This window comes from Harmonia axyridis, chromosome 5 (genome assembly GCF_914767665.1).
Source record: "Harmonia axyridis chromosome 5, icHarAxyr1.1, whole genome shotgun sequence".
NCBI lineage: Eukaryota > Metazoa > Arthropoda > Insecta > Coleoptera > Coccinellidae > Harmonia > Harmonia axyridis.
Genome location: NC_059505.1, coordinates 36,365,351 through 36,382,633, shown reverse-complemented (window position 1 = coordinate 36,382,633; position 17,283 = coordinate 36,365,351). Strand labels below are relative to the sequence as shown.

At 37.8% G+C, this 17,283-nt stretch overlaps 1 protein-coding gene across 10 annotated transcripts in view; it reads right to left on the bottom strand.

The window, feature by feature from the left end:
- Nucleotides 1-17,283, bottom strand: part of LOC123679748 (rho GTPase-activating protein 21-B) — a 259,603-nt gene that overhangs the window by 61,229 nt on the left and 181,091 nt on the right. For all 10 annotated transcript variants that reach the window (XM_045617212.1, XM_045617202.1, XM_045617206.1 and 7 more), the window contains one exon: nt 11,765-11,812. In XM_045617212.1, the coding sequence (XP_045473168.1) occupies nt 11,765-11,812 (48 nt within the window). The remainder of the gene's footprint in view (nt 1-11,764; nt 11,813-17,283) is intronic.

Genomic DNA, 17,283 nt, shown 5'->3' with positions numbered 1-17,283 from the left:
GTATTCATTTTAGCCAGTAATTTGAAAAGATAGTTCGAACGTTGAGATACACAAGACACAAGCAGCTAAAAAGACACACTATCCTCTACTTAAACCAAACTTGTGTTTGCTTACATTGGTTGGTAAATGGTAGAGTATAGTGAAATTGTGGAAGTAGGAGTGTTTAACGAATGTACTACTCCATATGTGCTATACACTTTTCCCTTCCCGTGCATTATCTGTAGTAGTCTACTGTCACTATCACACGTCACTGTCACTACTACTGTACCACAATAGTGGTACAATACTCTCGCATCGTCGACATATAGCGACTTCAGCTTGATTCAGGTTTCTGAATCTTCCCGCTCGAGGAGGTACTTTTTCCAGAATTGAAAAATTGTCTGGACGCCGTGAAAATAATTTCATATATTATATTCTTTCTAACAATTACACTTGCGGAAATAAACCTTGCGAATTATATAGTTCGTAAGGCATCTTCAGCTTCCTCGGTGGCTTAGTGGTTTGAGCATCGGACTAGTTATTCGGAGGTTGCGGGTTCGACTCTAGCCCGAGGAGGTACTTTTTCCAGAATTGAAAAATTGTCTGAATGAATAAATCTCTATACCATGTCAAACCAGTATAATTTCCTCAATCAATCGCCACAACCAGTCTCACCGTCGAGACCAACAGATAACCCGATAATATTCCTTGCAGTCGATGTCTGAATAAGGAGATTTAAAGCCCAATCACCTGCACGGCTCGGACGTCACTAGATCGCCCGCCAGTTGATTGAATAATAGGTAATCCATTGCCATACTCAAATCGGCACAACTTCACGAAAGAATCCAGTCAATGATAAATATGCGAGCTATGTGGAGGTAATGAAAGAAACGCATAAATCATACAGATAATACGCGATTCAATTTGCTGAATAATTATCCTATCTTGGACTGGATACTATTAAAGGTCGTATACGTGTTTTATTTCGACATCGGTATCCAGTCGACGAACAGAACGCTATGCAAAGTGTCTTAGCAGCGATAGATACGATTCGAAACCTCCACCGGGAAAAATGCGTGGATATGCGGGGCATTCGGTAAATTCAATACCCAGGATGTTTGTTTGAAGGCGAGGAAATTTCCACGGTGGAACAAGGTTTGTTTATCTATAAAAAATGAGGAAAGCGCAGACGTGAAGTCGGGAGATTTTTCCAGGTTGTTCAGACATGTATTCATGCAATTTTTCACAGAATTTCTAATAAACCTTCGCAGCGTTATACTAGAATGCAATTGCTCAATTAACTTGCCGAGAGACTTGCAATGAGATCCAAAAATTATGTGATACTTTCTATACATTGTGATTTATCTCTTTTTTGAGCACTCATTCACCGAACAAATCGCAGTTTCGTTTCATTACAATGTCTGAATTCTTTGAATTATTTGTTCTATATAACGAGCGTTCATTTAAATTCGTGGTCAAGAGTGCTGTGGAGACATATGAGTTGATTTTCTGGGATTACAAGTAGCGCATAGCTTCTACCATATATTTCTCAAATTCGAACTATATGTAAACAAATGTTAGTAATATGGTACAAGCTGAGCGCTACTTGTAATTAAGTCACTGTAGTGGTTGTCGAACTGAAAAGATTGAAGATATCATACAATTATCTTGGGTATTTGTAAACAAAACGTCATCGAAATATTAGTCAATTTGTGTATGCGTCATAAAGTTATTATCCGTTAAACAAGTCAGCTTATGAGCCAAATTATAGTCATTCACGGGAGGTTTTAATTTTCTGTTTTAATGAGGAAATCTGCTGCTGAGACTCATTGAATGCTCTCAAATACCTATGGTGAGGCCAATATTAGTGGAAAAACGCGCCGAGAGTGGTTTCAACGCTTTGAGGATGGTGATTTTGATTTCGAAGACCAGCATGGCGGTGGAAGAGAGAAGGCTTTCGAAGATGCAGAATTGGAGGAATTACTCGATCAAGACTCGTGTCAAACGCAACAAGAATTGTAAGGATCATTGGGAGTGACGCAATATGCTATTTGAACACGCCCGAAAGTCATGGGAATGATTCAGAAAGAAGGAAATTGGGTGCCGTACGAGTTGAAGCCGAGAGAGAAGAAAAATGGAAGACCGCTCACCAATAGCTCCCCTGAATATATAACACTTCACTCAATAAGTGCCGGGCCCGACCACTGAAAACACATTTTTCTTTAAGAATGGGATTTATTTCTGCCTAATGAGACAATGAATTCACGAAAATTAAAAACCGAAAAACAAAATTCGACATCACACATCATTCGATAAGTCCTAGGGCTAACCATTTAAAACATAGTCACGATCGTTCGAATTCTAAAGAAAATTAATATTCATCTCGTATTATTTTTTGTTGTTTAGTTTTTTCATTGTAAAAAATTGTGTCATCTCACTTCTTCGATATAATATAAAGAATAATATAAAATTGACCAACACCTGCACTGGGTAATGAATGAAGAAAATACAAAGAGAAAAAAAAGTACGATTTCCAACTGTGTAATATCATACGATATTAATTATCTATCTGGTTAATGTATCAGCAAAAATGCCATCAACATAACCATTGTCAAACAGAAGATTTCCACGCTATTTCATAGGAATCATAAACGAAAGTAAACCAAGGAGAATGCATGTCATCAAGGGAGAGTAGCGATATACCGGTTTCACCCTCAATAGGTATCATCAGTACCTGCATTCTCCTTGGTTTACTTTCGATTATGATTCCTATAAAATAGCTTGGAAATCTTCTGTTTGACAGTGGTTATGTTGATACATCAACCAGATAGACAATTAATATCGTATGATATTACACACTTGGAAATCGTACTTCTTTTTCTTTCTCTTTGTATTTTCTTCATAATATAAAGAATTAAATAGGAAAACAGCGTTTTCTAACACTGATAACGAAGCAATCAACCACAAATCGATTCTAGTGATTTTCTCCCGTCGTCAAACCGTCTCGACCATTGGCAAAAAAAAAAATCATCAGCAATGAAGGGCGTGGGCGATCGATGTAGCGTAAATATGACCTACGATCCCGACCGTCGGCCGACGACGTCGACCAGAGTTTCCGCTTCCTAGTCTCTGCTCCACGTACTTGAAGAGAACGTCGACTCTCCTTCGAGTCGTGGGTGAGGCCGATAGACATATTTATTCGCGAATTCGACAGGGCGTCAATGCAGCCATTGTTCCGACGACGTCCGTCGTTAATAACGTCGGCTGAACGTTCGTATTTCGCTTCTCGATCAAATTTATGAAGAGAGGATGATGGTCGAGTAACCGAGACCAGGTTGTGCTAAATGGTGAATGCGCCGGTATTTTAGTATTGCCAAAATTATCGTTAGTACTCAACACTAAAAGTAAAAAGTATATATCGAAAAAGTATATCAGAGAGTGAAGGTTTTGGCATTGTGATTATACTTTTGGTATTTATATTATATTGATTTCATCAAGTACCTAGTCTCGAAAATTTTTATTCCACTTGTGAATGATGATTTGCATATTCATTTCACCGAAGAGTAAGAGAGAAGATCTATGACTTTAATCAAACGAGCTTTACTTTCAGTTAGCTTACAGTGTTTTCTAATTCAATAGCAATGATAGAAACTGAAACATGAAAGTTTATTAAACTGTAACTTTGAATAAACTTTCCATATATTGAAGAATAAAATAGTTATAATACCGTGAGCAAACTAGGAAATTGTCTTACATCATAACGTTACCTTCAATAAGGACCCACAAAACTTATTGCTGTCAAGAAAAGGAGCAACCCGTCCAGCAGAGAATACTAAGGTTACCAAACTGATACCTATCAGTAGCGGAGCTACTTACGCTACCGATCTTTCTGCTGAATGATGATTCGCATATTCATTTCACAGAAGAGTAAGAGAACAGTTATATGCCTATAACCAGAGGATCTTCACTTCAGTTGGTCAGTAAGTTAGCCTACGGTGTTTTCGAATGCAAGTTAGTGAAATGATTATTCAAGTTATAAGTTTGTAAATTCAGACATTTTTTCGAACTACCTACGAGAGTTTGATGAAGACATGATGTATTGTAAACAAGCAAAATTGGTTTTTTATGACAATTACGACCGAGATTTTTATCGAAAGCCAATAAAGCCACCTAGACCGTGTCCAAGACAGGATTGACGGCAGGAAAGATGTTGCTGTGTGTTTGGTAGGATTGGCAGTTAATTATCTATGAGATGAGTGTTTAGTAGAAATTTTTTGATTGCATTACAAACTTCATTAGAAAATCACAAAGAAACAACAGATTACAACCTCACAATAAAAAAATAACAAAATTTATTACGCAAAGTACATCATTCCAAAAAACCCATAAATGAAGTAACTCCTCGATGTCCCAGATTGCGGCCAACCTATTTTACGCGCGTGAAAGGTCACCACACAGGGACGGGTGTAAATTTATACGGTTTTGTCTTAGTAACCACGTTTACGATCGTCGGGATAGGTTTCTTGCATCACCGCCTTGCCGATGAGGTCATCCCGGGATGATTATGTTTACGGAACGCGCGATTACCTCAGCGTCTATTAGTTTCGCAGGTCGGAGAGATTGAGACGTCTGCGCCGATTTAAAACCGACGTCCAGGTCTATTTTCGACGGTTTTATCGGTCCGCTTTGAAGCGCTGAAATGTATTGCTCCGTTGTGATGGAGAACAAAGACTGTTTTCGATCTGGACCGATTTAGAACGCGATGAACGTTTATTTGACAGCTTCCGATGGATTTTAATTCGCATTTACTGGGTTTAGAAATTTGAGAATTTTTTTTCTCTAATTCTGTGGTTATTCCGTTCATTCTTCCACATCTTGTAGAACAAAATCGTGCGAGAATATATCAGAAACGCACAGTTTTCATGGTTATATTTTATTATTCCATGTTGGCACTCCGAACATTCCGCTACGGCTTTATCTGTCAATTCATCAAATTGCCTTAAAAAAATCAGTTCTGCCATCCAACATTTTTCAATGCAAAAATCACTAAATTATATTTATGGAAATATTTCATTAATTTCAATGAAAATGCAATGAATTAGAGAAAATAATGTATAATACTCGTACAGAAGGCTCATTCTACCACTCGTTCATTCCAAAACTCGCCACTTCGTGGCTCGTTTTTGAATTTTGAACTCGTGGAAGAATATCAATGCCTTCTGCACTTGTATTATAAATAACTATTCTCTAATTCTTTGGTTATTCCGTTCATTCTTCCACATCTTGTAGAACAAAATCGTGCGAGAATATATCAGAAATGCACAGTTTTCATGGTTATATTTCATTATTATATGTTGGTACTCCGAACTTTCCGCCACGGCTTTATCTGTCAATTCATCGATTGGCCTTAAATAAATCAGTTCTGCCAACCAACATTTTTCAATGCAAAAATTACTAAATGATATTTATGGAAGTAATTCATTAATTTCAATAAAAATGCAACGAATTAGAGAAAATAATGTATAATACTCGTACAGAAGGCTCATTCTACCATTCGTTCATTCGAACTCGCCACTTCGTGGCTCGTTTTCGAATTTTGAACTCGTGGAAGAATATCAATGCCTTCTGCACTTGTATTATAAATAACTATTTTTCGATTGAATAAATACAATGCAAAAAGAGGAATAGTATATTCAAAGTCACTTGGACTAGTCCATAAAAACGCTTGGCCATAGATGTCCCTTCAAGTTTATTGGAAAGTATTGTTAGGCAAAAAATTCACTGGCCTCAAAGGAATTTCTGGAAACTTGGGACAACCCTTGTATAATCGAAATATTCAGGCTTCCTCTAAGTGACTTTGAATACACTTTACCATTAATCTTACTGAAGAAAACTCCATCCATACAAATGAAACTCAATTTCACGTAGGTATAAAACACATAATTTATACAGATTTTTGGATCATTGAAGTGAAACAAGATGTTATTCAATTACAACGATAGTAATCTGTAGGATGAACACTTCATTTCAATATATGGAGGAGTGAAATTGTTTAACGTCATCATATTGGAATAATTATGATTTCATCATGACAAAAATAAGTATTATTTTGTTCTCAAGTGGTGGTGGCCAATTGACACAACTGTCTTCAGTTTGAGGACAAAGTAAATGTGTATTTCGTTCTTTTTTCCTTTTTCCACTAAGTATATCTCGTTCGTTATTGGTCACATCAGATCATGAGGTACGGCGTTGTAAAAGTGTGTGTGTGGATTACACACACTGCTTCCGCCGTTTTTATTCCGAAATTCCAAGCTTTATTGTGAAAAACTGGTATACATTTATGATTAAAAGTATTGTCCATCGCTGGCCACTACTTTCTCCTATATTTCGGACAGCATACGAATCCCGCGTTGAAAAAACTGACTATTTTTTGAAACAATTCACGAATCGCTCCGATTTTCTACTTCTTCATAAGACCGGAAGTGCTGGTCAGCCAGGCCGTGTGCCATTTATTGAAATAAGTGATAGCCCGAGGGAGCAAAGTCTGGAGAATACGGCGGGTGGGGTAGGACTTCCAAGTATGTCTTGACCACTTTCGCAACATGGGATCGAGCAATGTCATGCTGTAAAATCACTTTATCATGTCTCTCGTTGTATTGCGGCCGTTTATCTTTCAATGCTCGGCTCAAACGCATTAATTGCATTCGATAACAATCGCTAGTGAATGTTTCAGTCGGATTTTAAAACAATAATACACAACGCCGAGCTGGTCGTACCAAATACTGAGCATGACCTTGGAACCGTGAATATTAGATTTGGCCGCATGATTTGAAAGCATGACCGGGATATCCCCATGATTTTCTGCGCTTGTGATTATCGTAAGGAATCCATTTTTCGTCTCCAGTCACAATGCGATGCAGAAATCTCTTCCGTCTTTGCCTTGCAACCAGTTGTTCACAAGCAACTCGAACGACAACTTCCTTGTTGCTGAATCATTTCCATGACTTTCTATTGCAAACCGGCGGAGGCAAAGTTGTACACCTAATACATAACCCACCGATAAGGATTTGTGTGCAGAAAATAAAATGGATTGAGTCAGTTGGTCAGTTAGCACTTTCACAGTGAAACTAAAGCAATATTGAGCGATCAAACACCTCTGTAATGAAGATAACTAAGCAGAATTTCGCGTTTCCAAGTTTCCCTGCAAAACCCACAAAAAACTCACCAACAAAGTCTACTCACCCTCTTCAGCGAATACCTAAAAAACAACGCGAGCCGTAACGTATATACGCCAAACGGGGAAAGACCCACCTGCAGCAGTCCCATACCCGAGGAGGCAATTCTGAACCCAATCACGACCTCGCCACTTCGTTCCCTCTATAGGTTAATTGTTCCTCTCGAGATAACATTGTCCGAGAGAGAGGGATCGGCCGATACATAAACATGTAGAGTGGTGTGTAGAAACCGACCCGTCCAAGGTGCTTCGGCATCCCGTGTACGTCCGTATATATTTCGAATTCAATTCGAACTCCATTCATTCAGAAACGAGAACGTCGCTGCCTCGACGATCGAACGCCATTTATTGCCTAGAATGGCGGGTTGTGACGAAAATATTGACGAGGCTGCCATCCGCACGATTGCAGTGGCAGTACGAAAGGAAGGAATGATATTAGAGGGGAAAATAAAATGCTGAGTTCAGTCGAGCATGTTGAAGCACTTTCTTTTCGATGCCGAGGTAGGCGGAGAAGGTTTCAGATGAAAAAAATGTTTGGTATTCGAAACGTTTTTACTCGCATAATGTATACTAACTTACAAAGAAACTGCAACACCCAGAAAGAGCTGTTTTAAATTTTTTTCTGGTAACACATTGATAGTATACCAAGGAGTGAATGATTAAAATTTGGAGGAAAAAAACGAAGAGTCTACAATTTTTTTCAATATATTTGTTAATGATGTGTTCGATCATCATGATTATCTATACACTCCCCAACACGTCTCGGCATTGATGCAATAAGATGGTCTATTTCTTCTTGAGGGATACTATCCCAAGCTACCTGTACTTCATGTCTCAGAGCCGCCAAAGTCCGTGGGGGCTGGGGTAAATATCCAAGCCTACTACTCATGATGTCCCAAACATGCTCTATGGGCGGAAGATCGGGGGATCTGGGCGTCCATAGCAAAAGATTCATATGGGTCGCTTCGAAAAAGTTCAAACTAACTCTGGCAACATGAGGTCGGGCTGAAATATTGGATTCTCGAGCCGGTTAAGGTGAGGGACAACATAAGGCTCCACTATTTCTTGAAGGTGAAGCAGCGCTGTCATGTTACCTCGAATAAAGACTAAAGGTGATTTACTTGCATGTGCAATCGCACCCCTTACCATACTGCCTACTGTCCGGTGTACATAGCTCTCAACATCAAACTGAGGTTCACGTCTTTCTCCCCGACGTCGTCTAAGCCTTCTTCGGCCATCATGTGCACCCAAGGAGAATCGAGATTCATCATAAAAGACGACCTGATGCCATTCCACATTCCAATGTTGACGTTATCTGCACCACTGTAATCGTTGCCGGCGATGCTCAACCTTCAGAGGTAACACAAGATGGGGTCGATAATGCTGCAGTCCAAAAGACTCTATTCGGCGGTAAACCGTTCGGACACTTACAGGATGGCCTTGTTCTCCTAACCACTCATCAGCCTAAGATAGAGTTGTCGCAAATCGGTTTCTAAAGGCCATAATTCTTAGACGTCGATCTTGAACTCCATTTGTGCCCCTTCGACGTCCGGTGCCTACTCTTTTTCGGTTTTGGGTATTATCAAACCACGCTTGACAACATCAGACCTGCCTTGAGGAAATCGACAATTTTTACGGGATAAAGACGGATGCGCCACTGGCACCAGGCGGTCACGCAATAATCACGTAGGCCGTTTGCGGACAACTATGGCAAAGTGCAAATTCGAACGATGTTCGCACAAGAAATCGAATTCTTGGCGTGATGCTTAAATGTCAGACACAATTACGACGAAAGACTGGATAGGCGACCTTGACGGTACGGATACTCTTCGGAAGGATTGATCTCGGAGCTGAAAGGATGTTAGGGAGATTCACGAGAAGATTCTAGTCGGTTCTGGTCGGTTGTTCCCTGAACAGATAGCTCCATCATTTGATCACAATGTCTGTGATTTTCCATTGATAAGTTAAATATTTTGAGAAAATTTAAACCTATTTAATTCAAATGAAATGTGGCATGGCCTCCAAGGTCACCGGATCTAACTACTCTTGATAATTTTTTGTGAAGTTACATTATTCTGTCCGAAAATTGATTTCTATTTTCGAAAGAACTCACAGTTTCATCATGCATACTTCTTCCAATTAATATTTGAAGCAATATTTTACAACACCCAGTAACTAGTTTCAGAATGGAGAAAAGTTGAACAGAAAGTAATAAAATTCGAAATATCAGCTGATAATAGCAAATATTATCACGAAAGCAATGAAAACACGGCCCTATGTTGAAAAAATTAATTAAACATGAATTCCTTCGTTTGATACAAGTTGAAATAGGTGTGCCATTCAAAGAGAAAATTGAATTCATTACACTGAATTTTTTTTTTCATGGCAATAATGACATTCCTCCTCCAATACTTGTAAAAAATATAGATTTCGAAGTTCTAAAGAAAAACTCAATAATATGAGTATTGCTTTGTTAATATAAAGATTACATGAACGTTATGAAATAAACAAACCCACAAAATTTGAACAAAGCCAGAATTTCAAAGTTATGGGTATCAGAAATTCAGACCAATTTTCATAAATAACCCGGTAACAATCAAATTAACAATCATAGGATACAAAACAAGCTACTTTTCTGAAAAACCTGGATGACCTGCATTCACCTCTAAGCTATTGCCAACCACTCATGTTACACTCTGTATATGAGATATCATATAGCGACAGTTGAGTTTATTGGTTGGACTTATTAATTGTTTGGATGATGATTAGAACATGAAAAAAGTATATAAATATCATATTGTTATTTTACCCTTACAAGTAAAGAAGGAGAAAATATTAATTTCTTTAAGTTATGTAGATTAAAAAATTGTTCTAGCTGGGATTCCAGCGTTACAGGATAATTTAACTCTTAAACTCCAAATGAATTTGTAGTTGATGTGTTACTCACTTTGAATCTTAAATTTGCTAAAATCTTCTTCAACTGCGAACAATTCTAGTTTTCACTTGGGAATCAACGTTATATGTATTGAAAACTTGTAAAATATTTCAATCAATTGATGTATTCGTACTAGATTAGCTTCGAGACAAAGGAACTTGAAATAATTTCTACATTATTCTGTCAGTCACAACTTCAATCTCATAGAATACTAAGCTCGTCTATGCTACGTCCCCATCCATAGAAATACCTCCGAACTCACAAATGACGCATTGTCAAAGACAACGACTAGAACAAAACGAATAGAATCCGCTGCTTTTGGCAACTGAATCCACGTCATCTGAAAGAAGCCAAGGGTTCCTCAAACGTCCGTAATTGTCCCTCAAGAACGTGAAATACTGAACAAGTAGCCTGTATTGATGTCCTCGTAACGTCAATAACTCAGACAGTCGATTGTGCAGGAGACGACCATAGAATTATCTCAGCCACGATTTCTTAGCATCTTCAGCGCATTTCAATTGCTAATGGGCATCTTTGATTATGGACTGCACTGTTGCATCGTCCATTATATTGTTGTAGACGTATTATGGCGATTCTGGGGGAATTCATGCATGGTTTAGACGTGAACGATGCGATGAGCTTTATGGGTTAATGGGATTCATGCATGGAGAACTACAACCGAGGTTTGTTTTGATGGGCACTTCATTTATTCAAGTCGTCCAGACTAGAGTAATGAAAGAAAAATAGAGGCAACAACTTACGTAGGTTAAGGATTGTTTCGCTGTCTGTCATGAAGTAGTAAACATAGATAGAGGGAGTATATGCAATTTTTACATATCCCCAATATGGTTGAATTACGTTGTCGGATTGTGATATATTTTCAAATCCACAAGTTTACTATATCGTTATGAATGTATATTATATTGAATGGAATATATTTATTTGAGTGATTCCCGATTAAATATGCAAGTTTAAATATTTGGATTCCGATATTTTTCCTAATTGTCGAATTCATAATAAGCAGAATATTTACTATTTTCTGTATCTCCTTTGTGAAATCCAAGGTTTGGCAACTTTTGCTCTCCTAGTGTCATCGGTTGTTTCACGTCGTTTGGCGCGCTTGAAGTTTGTTTTCTGAATTTGTGATATATTTTGGTATTTATTTCAATATATTTTGAGTTAATATGAAACATTGATTCACTATGGGACATAAGAAGTGCGTTCTTTGTGGAGAATTGAGTGAAATATCGTATCACTGATATGTTTTCATTTCCGCGCGCTTCATGTCAAATTTGGTAGTTCATGTTGGGGACAAAATTTGCTTATTGAAAATGACATATGCTCCCTCTATCTATGTTTATTACTCTGAGGGCAGGACAAACTCAGCTAGGACCACTAGAATATTAAAAAAGTTCGAATAATTTCATCAAAATTTTTTGAGTAAAATTCCATTTATGATAAACTCCATGATTTCTTTTTGACAAAACGAGCGAATTAATCAATTTTAATCGTCGAATTGATGGAAAACCTCGACTTCATCGCATGCTGCCACCGTTTCAATTTGCAAATCGCATCAGCGATCGAAAGATAGCCAACTGCATTCTAATCGTACTTACCGGAAATTTGTGTTCAGCTTGCGCTTCCTGTGTTCTGTGGAATGTTTCCTGCAACAAGACGTGAACAGTTAGAGGATGCATCGAATCAATTACGCAAATTGATCGTAATCGTGGAGGATGATAATCGAGGTGACTGCGAAATGATTTACACTGTCCATTTTGAATTGAGAATCGAAATTGTTCGACCTCTATCATTCACAAGGAGAAATTTACGTACCAAAAATAGGATCCCTTTTTAGGAACAAAACATTTATTTTATTAGGTATTATTTGTAACAAGTCCCTTAAGGTTATGTTAGCAATTTTTGAAAACTTTAGAAAAATCCAATCGAAGAAAAAATGTAGAAAATCAATAATGTGTTTTCTGTCTCAACGATGCCTTATGCACTCAGAAACAACTCTTGGTATGTGTACTCCTAGTGAGATGATCGAATTGCTCAGGTATCTCAGCCCAGGCTGCGAACGGAATAATCTTCTTTCAATAATATTCCAGAAGTGTATTCATTGGTGTTCAACTTTGCTTCCGCAGTTTTGAAATAGATGGTTGTAACAGTAAGTGGTAGTCGAAATAAATAGATTGTAGATGTCATACAATAGTTTAGGTATTTGTATACATAACGCCTTCGAAATATAAGTCGATTTGTGTCTGCAACTTAAAGTTATTCTCGATAACAGCTTACGAGCCAAATTCTCGTCATTTGCGGAAGGTTTCAATTTTCTGCTTTAATATGAAGAAATCCGCGGCTTAGGCTCATAGAATGCTCTCAATTACCTAAAGTTGGGCCGCTATTAGTGAAACAACGTGCCGAGTGTGGTTTCAACGCTTCAAAAACGGTGATTTTGACGTCGAAGACGTGGAAAAGAGAAGGTTTTCGCAGAATTGGAGGCATTACTTGATTAAGACTCGTGTCAAACGCAACAAAAATTGGCAGGTTCATTGGGAGTGACGCAACAATCCAAAACAATCTGAAAGTCATGGGAATGATTCAGAAACAATGAAATTGGCTGGCGTGCGAGTTGAAGTCGAGAGATGTTGAACGGCGTTTGTTTGCTTGTGAACAGCTGCCCGCAAGGCAAGGACGAAAGGGATTTCTTCATCGCATTGTAACTGGCGACGAAGAATAGGATCCTTACGATAACCGAAAGCACAGAAAATCATGGGGATATCCCGGCCATGCTTCCACGTCGACGGCCAAATCGAATATTCACGGTTCCAAGGTCATACTCAGTAGTTATGAGTTGTTAAAACGGACTGGGGGTTATTGTCCATCAGAAAAATAGACATCATGAGGAAATGATAATGTACTCAGTTTTTTAGGAATGTCTACTCAAAACTGAATGAAAGAGTAAGAAGTTTTTCCTATGAAACAAGTGGGAGGTTTTCCAATAGGAAATAAAATGGTTATAATGGTAACACTGTGTATTATTTTTTGACATTTCCTATGTCACTGGTGTTCAGTAAGTTAATAATGGGAAGATGCATGGATCAACAACGTTTAGAAATTGTTGAACTGTTTAATCAAAATCAGTGCTTGTTTGTGCAAACTGAAATTTAAGAATTCGTAACGACATTAGCGAGTTAATCGACTAGATATACTTAGAATTGTGGACAAAATTGAAAGAATATCACTGCCAAATTTGCCTACAATACAACGAATAACGTGTCGTTGAACTGAATAATATCGTCAATGAATTCTTCTTGAATTAATCTCAGCATTCACAAACGCTCATTGATTTTATACAATTCAACAATTTGTTAAAGTTGTTGAAGAGTGAATCCTTTCATTATAAATGACATAACCTTCTTAAGACAAATGACATAAGAAACGTCAAAAATAATACGCAGTGTTGCCAATATAACCATTTCAAATTGTATCATTACTAATGGAAAATTTTTCACAAATTGTAACTTTCATCTACTTCTGCTCTCGGTCCTTGTTCCTTTTCAATTGGGATGATTGTGAAACCCCGGAAACGACATCGAAATAATTAATATCTAGACGGGCGTTTAATTGCACGTTTCGACGTTACAGAGGGCGTGCCTCGAACGTTTCGGGATAGGAACTTTCACGGTGTCCCTTATTTCGCCTCAGTCGGAAGAACTAGAGGATTTACGGCGGTCGTAAATAAAGGAAAAAGTTTTTCGACTGACTTCAAAAGTAGGTCTTGCGCGCGGGGACTGTAGTCTGTAATTACCTAGTGATAATATTAAACGATGCAATTTCGAAAACGTCGCCTGCCTACAGGTGTCGCTTCGATCGCGTTCGCTGTCACTACGTTAGATAAGCAGTTTATTATTTCGATTTTAGCTACTTCCTATAGGCGGTGTGCAACTTAGAATAACTTAATAAAACACACTGGTGAATTGAGCTTAAAACTGGCGAATGGTTCTCGGCTTAACCATAAAACTTGAGAATACGAGTGATTCACAGAGAAGTAAACATAGATAGAGGGAGCATATGTCATTTTCAATAGGCGAATTTTGTCCCCAACATGAACTATTAAATTTGACATGAAGCGCGCGGAAATGCAAACATATCAGTGATACGATATTTCACTCAATTCGCGAGTTTTTCTTATATCTCATAGTGGGTTAACGTTCCGTATTAACTCAAAATATATTGAAATAAATACCTAAATATATCAGAAATTCAGAAAACAAACTTCAAGCGCGCCAAACGACGTAAAACAACCGATGACACTAGGAGAGCAAAGGTTGCCAAACCTTGGATTTCAGCAGGTAGATACAGAAAATAATAAATATTCTGCTTATTATATATTCAACAATAACGAAAATTATTGGATTCCAAATATTCATATTTGCATATTTAATCAGGAATCACTCAATATAATATAGTATATAACGATATAGTAAAATTATGGATTTGAAAATATAGGTATCATAACCCGACAACGTAATCTAACCATGTTGAGGACATGTAAAAATTGCGTATACTTTCTCTATCTTTGTTTATTTCTCTAAGGTTAGAATAAAAGAATTTGTGCTAGCCATAGAGTAATACACATCGATAGAGGGGTATAGGCAATTTCAACATGTCCCCAACATGATTAGATTACATTGTCGGATTGTGATATATTTTCAATTCCACAATTTTACTATATCGTTATGAATGAAATATATTTTTTTGAGTGATTCTTAATTAAATATGCAAATTTGAATATTTGGAATCCGATATTTTTCCTAATTGTCGAGTTTATAATGAGCAGAATATTTATTATTTTCTGTATCTACTTGCTGAAATCCAAGGTTTGGCAACTTTTGCTCTCCTAGTGTCATCGGTTGTTTCACTTCGGCGTCGTTTGACACGATTGAAGTTTGTTTTCTGAATATCTGATATATTTAGGCATTTATTTCTTTTAAATTGATATAAAACGTTGATACGTTCATTATGGGATAAAGGAGTGTATTCTTTGTGGAGAAACTCGCGAATTGAGTGAAATATAGTATCACTGATATGTTTTCATTTCCGCGCGCTTCATGTCAAATTTGATAGTTCATATTGGGGACAAAATTTGCTTAATAAAAATGACATATGCTCCCTCTATCTATATTTATTACTCTGAGGTGCTATCCAAGATATTAGGGTTACTAGCTCTAGTCGGCGGTAGAATATCATTTTAAGGGAAGGGATGTAGTTAAAAAAAAATATTTCCGTTTTCAAAGGCTCATGATTGAAAAAAAATGGACCAAAACTTAGCATTTTCCACGAATGAAACAACACTATTTGTTTTTTTAAAATTTCGCGTTAAGGTACCAGATATCCTTTTCAAACTTTCTTAGTTTCTCGCAACCAATTCCTCAACCTTATCCAATAATCACCACATATATTTACGTCCTTTCCGTTTTCCCGTAGCCAGGACACGTAGCGCATAAATCCAGCGCGCCACCGTGAGATACCCAGCCGGTCTTTCAGCCATTCACGATGCCTGGGCCATTAACATATTAGCTAAAAGTAAATGAGCAATAGATCTGTATGTAATTGCCGGTGTAAATAGCGGGGCAGGCCGTACGTCGGGGATAGAAAGTTAACGACATGCAAATAAACTGCATTAATTTATGTACCTTTTCCGTTAGACCTACTTTATCTCTGTCGCAGAAACGGACCGATATTTACTGTTCTCCAGATTCGATTGGAAGCTGCACACGAGGTTTCCGATTGAGTTATTTTATGACATGGGTAGTTTACTAACCTTGTCATTATGACGTATTTATTATGGTTTGACGTATCGATAGGTTAGTAAACATGGAGTATACTTAGGGTTGCCAGATGTATATGAGGAAAAAACCGGACAAATTTTTATTTTTTATTAGTTCATATTACAAATTACAAAATATAACAAAAAATTACGAAAAGCTTACAGTCTACTTCTTTATATACTTAGCATTTGATGAGACTGCTTTCAACAAAGATTTATTGCTTGACATGGCATCCTTAAATTCCATGCAACTAGAATTTATATTTACATAAACACACAATTCATATTTTACAGTGTTTACGTCGTGACGATTTCTTCCGTCAGTCCATAGATTTTCCATAACATTGACATGCGCAATATCTTTCTACGTAACTACAAACAATACTGTTGGTTGTCATGCGGTTGCGCTAGATATTGCGCGGTCGCGCCAGATATTGCGCGAAATTTAAAAACCGGACAATCTTCTGTCCGGTTTACCCAAATTTTTTCGAACGGACAAACATGAAAAAAACCGGACTGTCCGGTCGAGACCCGGACATCTGGCAACCCCAAGTACACTACGATAGAAGCCAAGGCCGACGCGAGTGATTTTTGCGCCTGAAGCAAAGAATTTTTCGGCGCCTCTGCTGGAAAAGCGTCAATAACAACATGACCCCACCAAGGACCTCCCCCATAATTAGGGAATCCAGTCTTGCAAATGCTGGATCTGCGGGATTCAATATTAAAATCGCATATTAGACAATAAGAGTGAAAACGTCTTTTGAAACGTCCCAGAAAGCAAGAAACCACACATAAGTTACGGACGAAGATGCAACACTAGTTAGGTACTGTTGAAACTAAAGGGTGTTTTTTTTAGAGCTATAGAACTTGCAATGAAACAACGATGGATTATTCGATTGACATGAATTTTATTTATCCGCAAGATAATCTTGTGGCATTACATTTTGAATATGATTTCTGGCATATGACCGCCACGGCTGGCTCGGATGTAGTCCAATCTGGACGTCCAATTTTCGATGACTTTTTCCAACATTTGTGGCCGTATATCGGCAATAACACGGCGAATGTTGTCTTCCAAATGGTCAAGGGTTTGTGGCTTATCCGCATAGACCAATGACTTTACATAGCCCCACAGAAAGTAGTCTAGCGTTGTGAAATCACAAGATCTTGGAGGCCAATTCACAGGTCCAAAACGTGAAATTAGGCGGTCACCAAACGTGTCTTTCAATAAATCGATTGTGGCACGAGCTGTGTGACATGTTGCGTCGTCTTGTTGGAACCACAGCTCCTGGACATCATGTT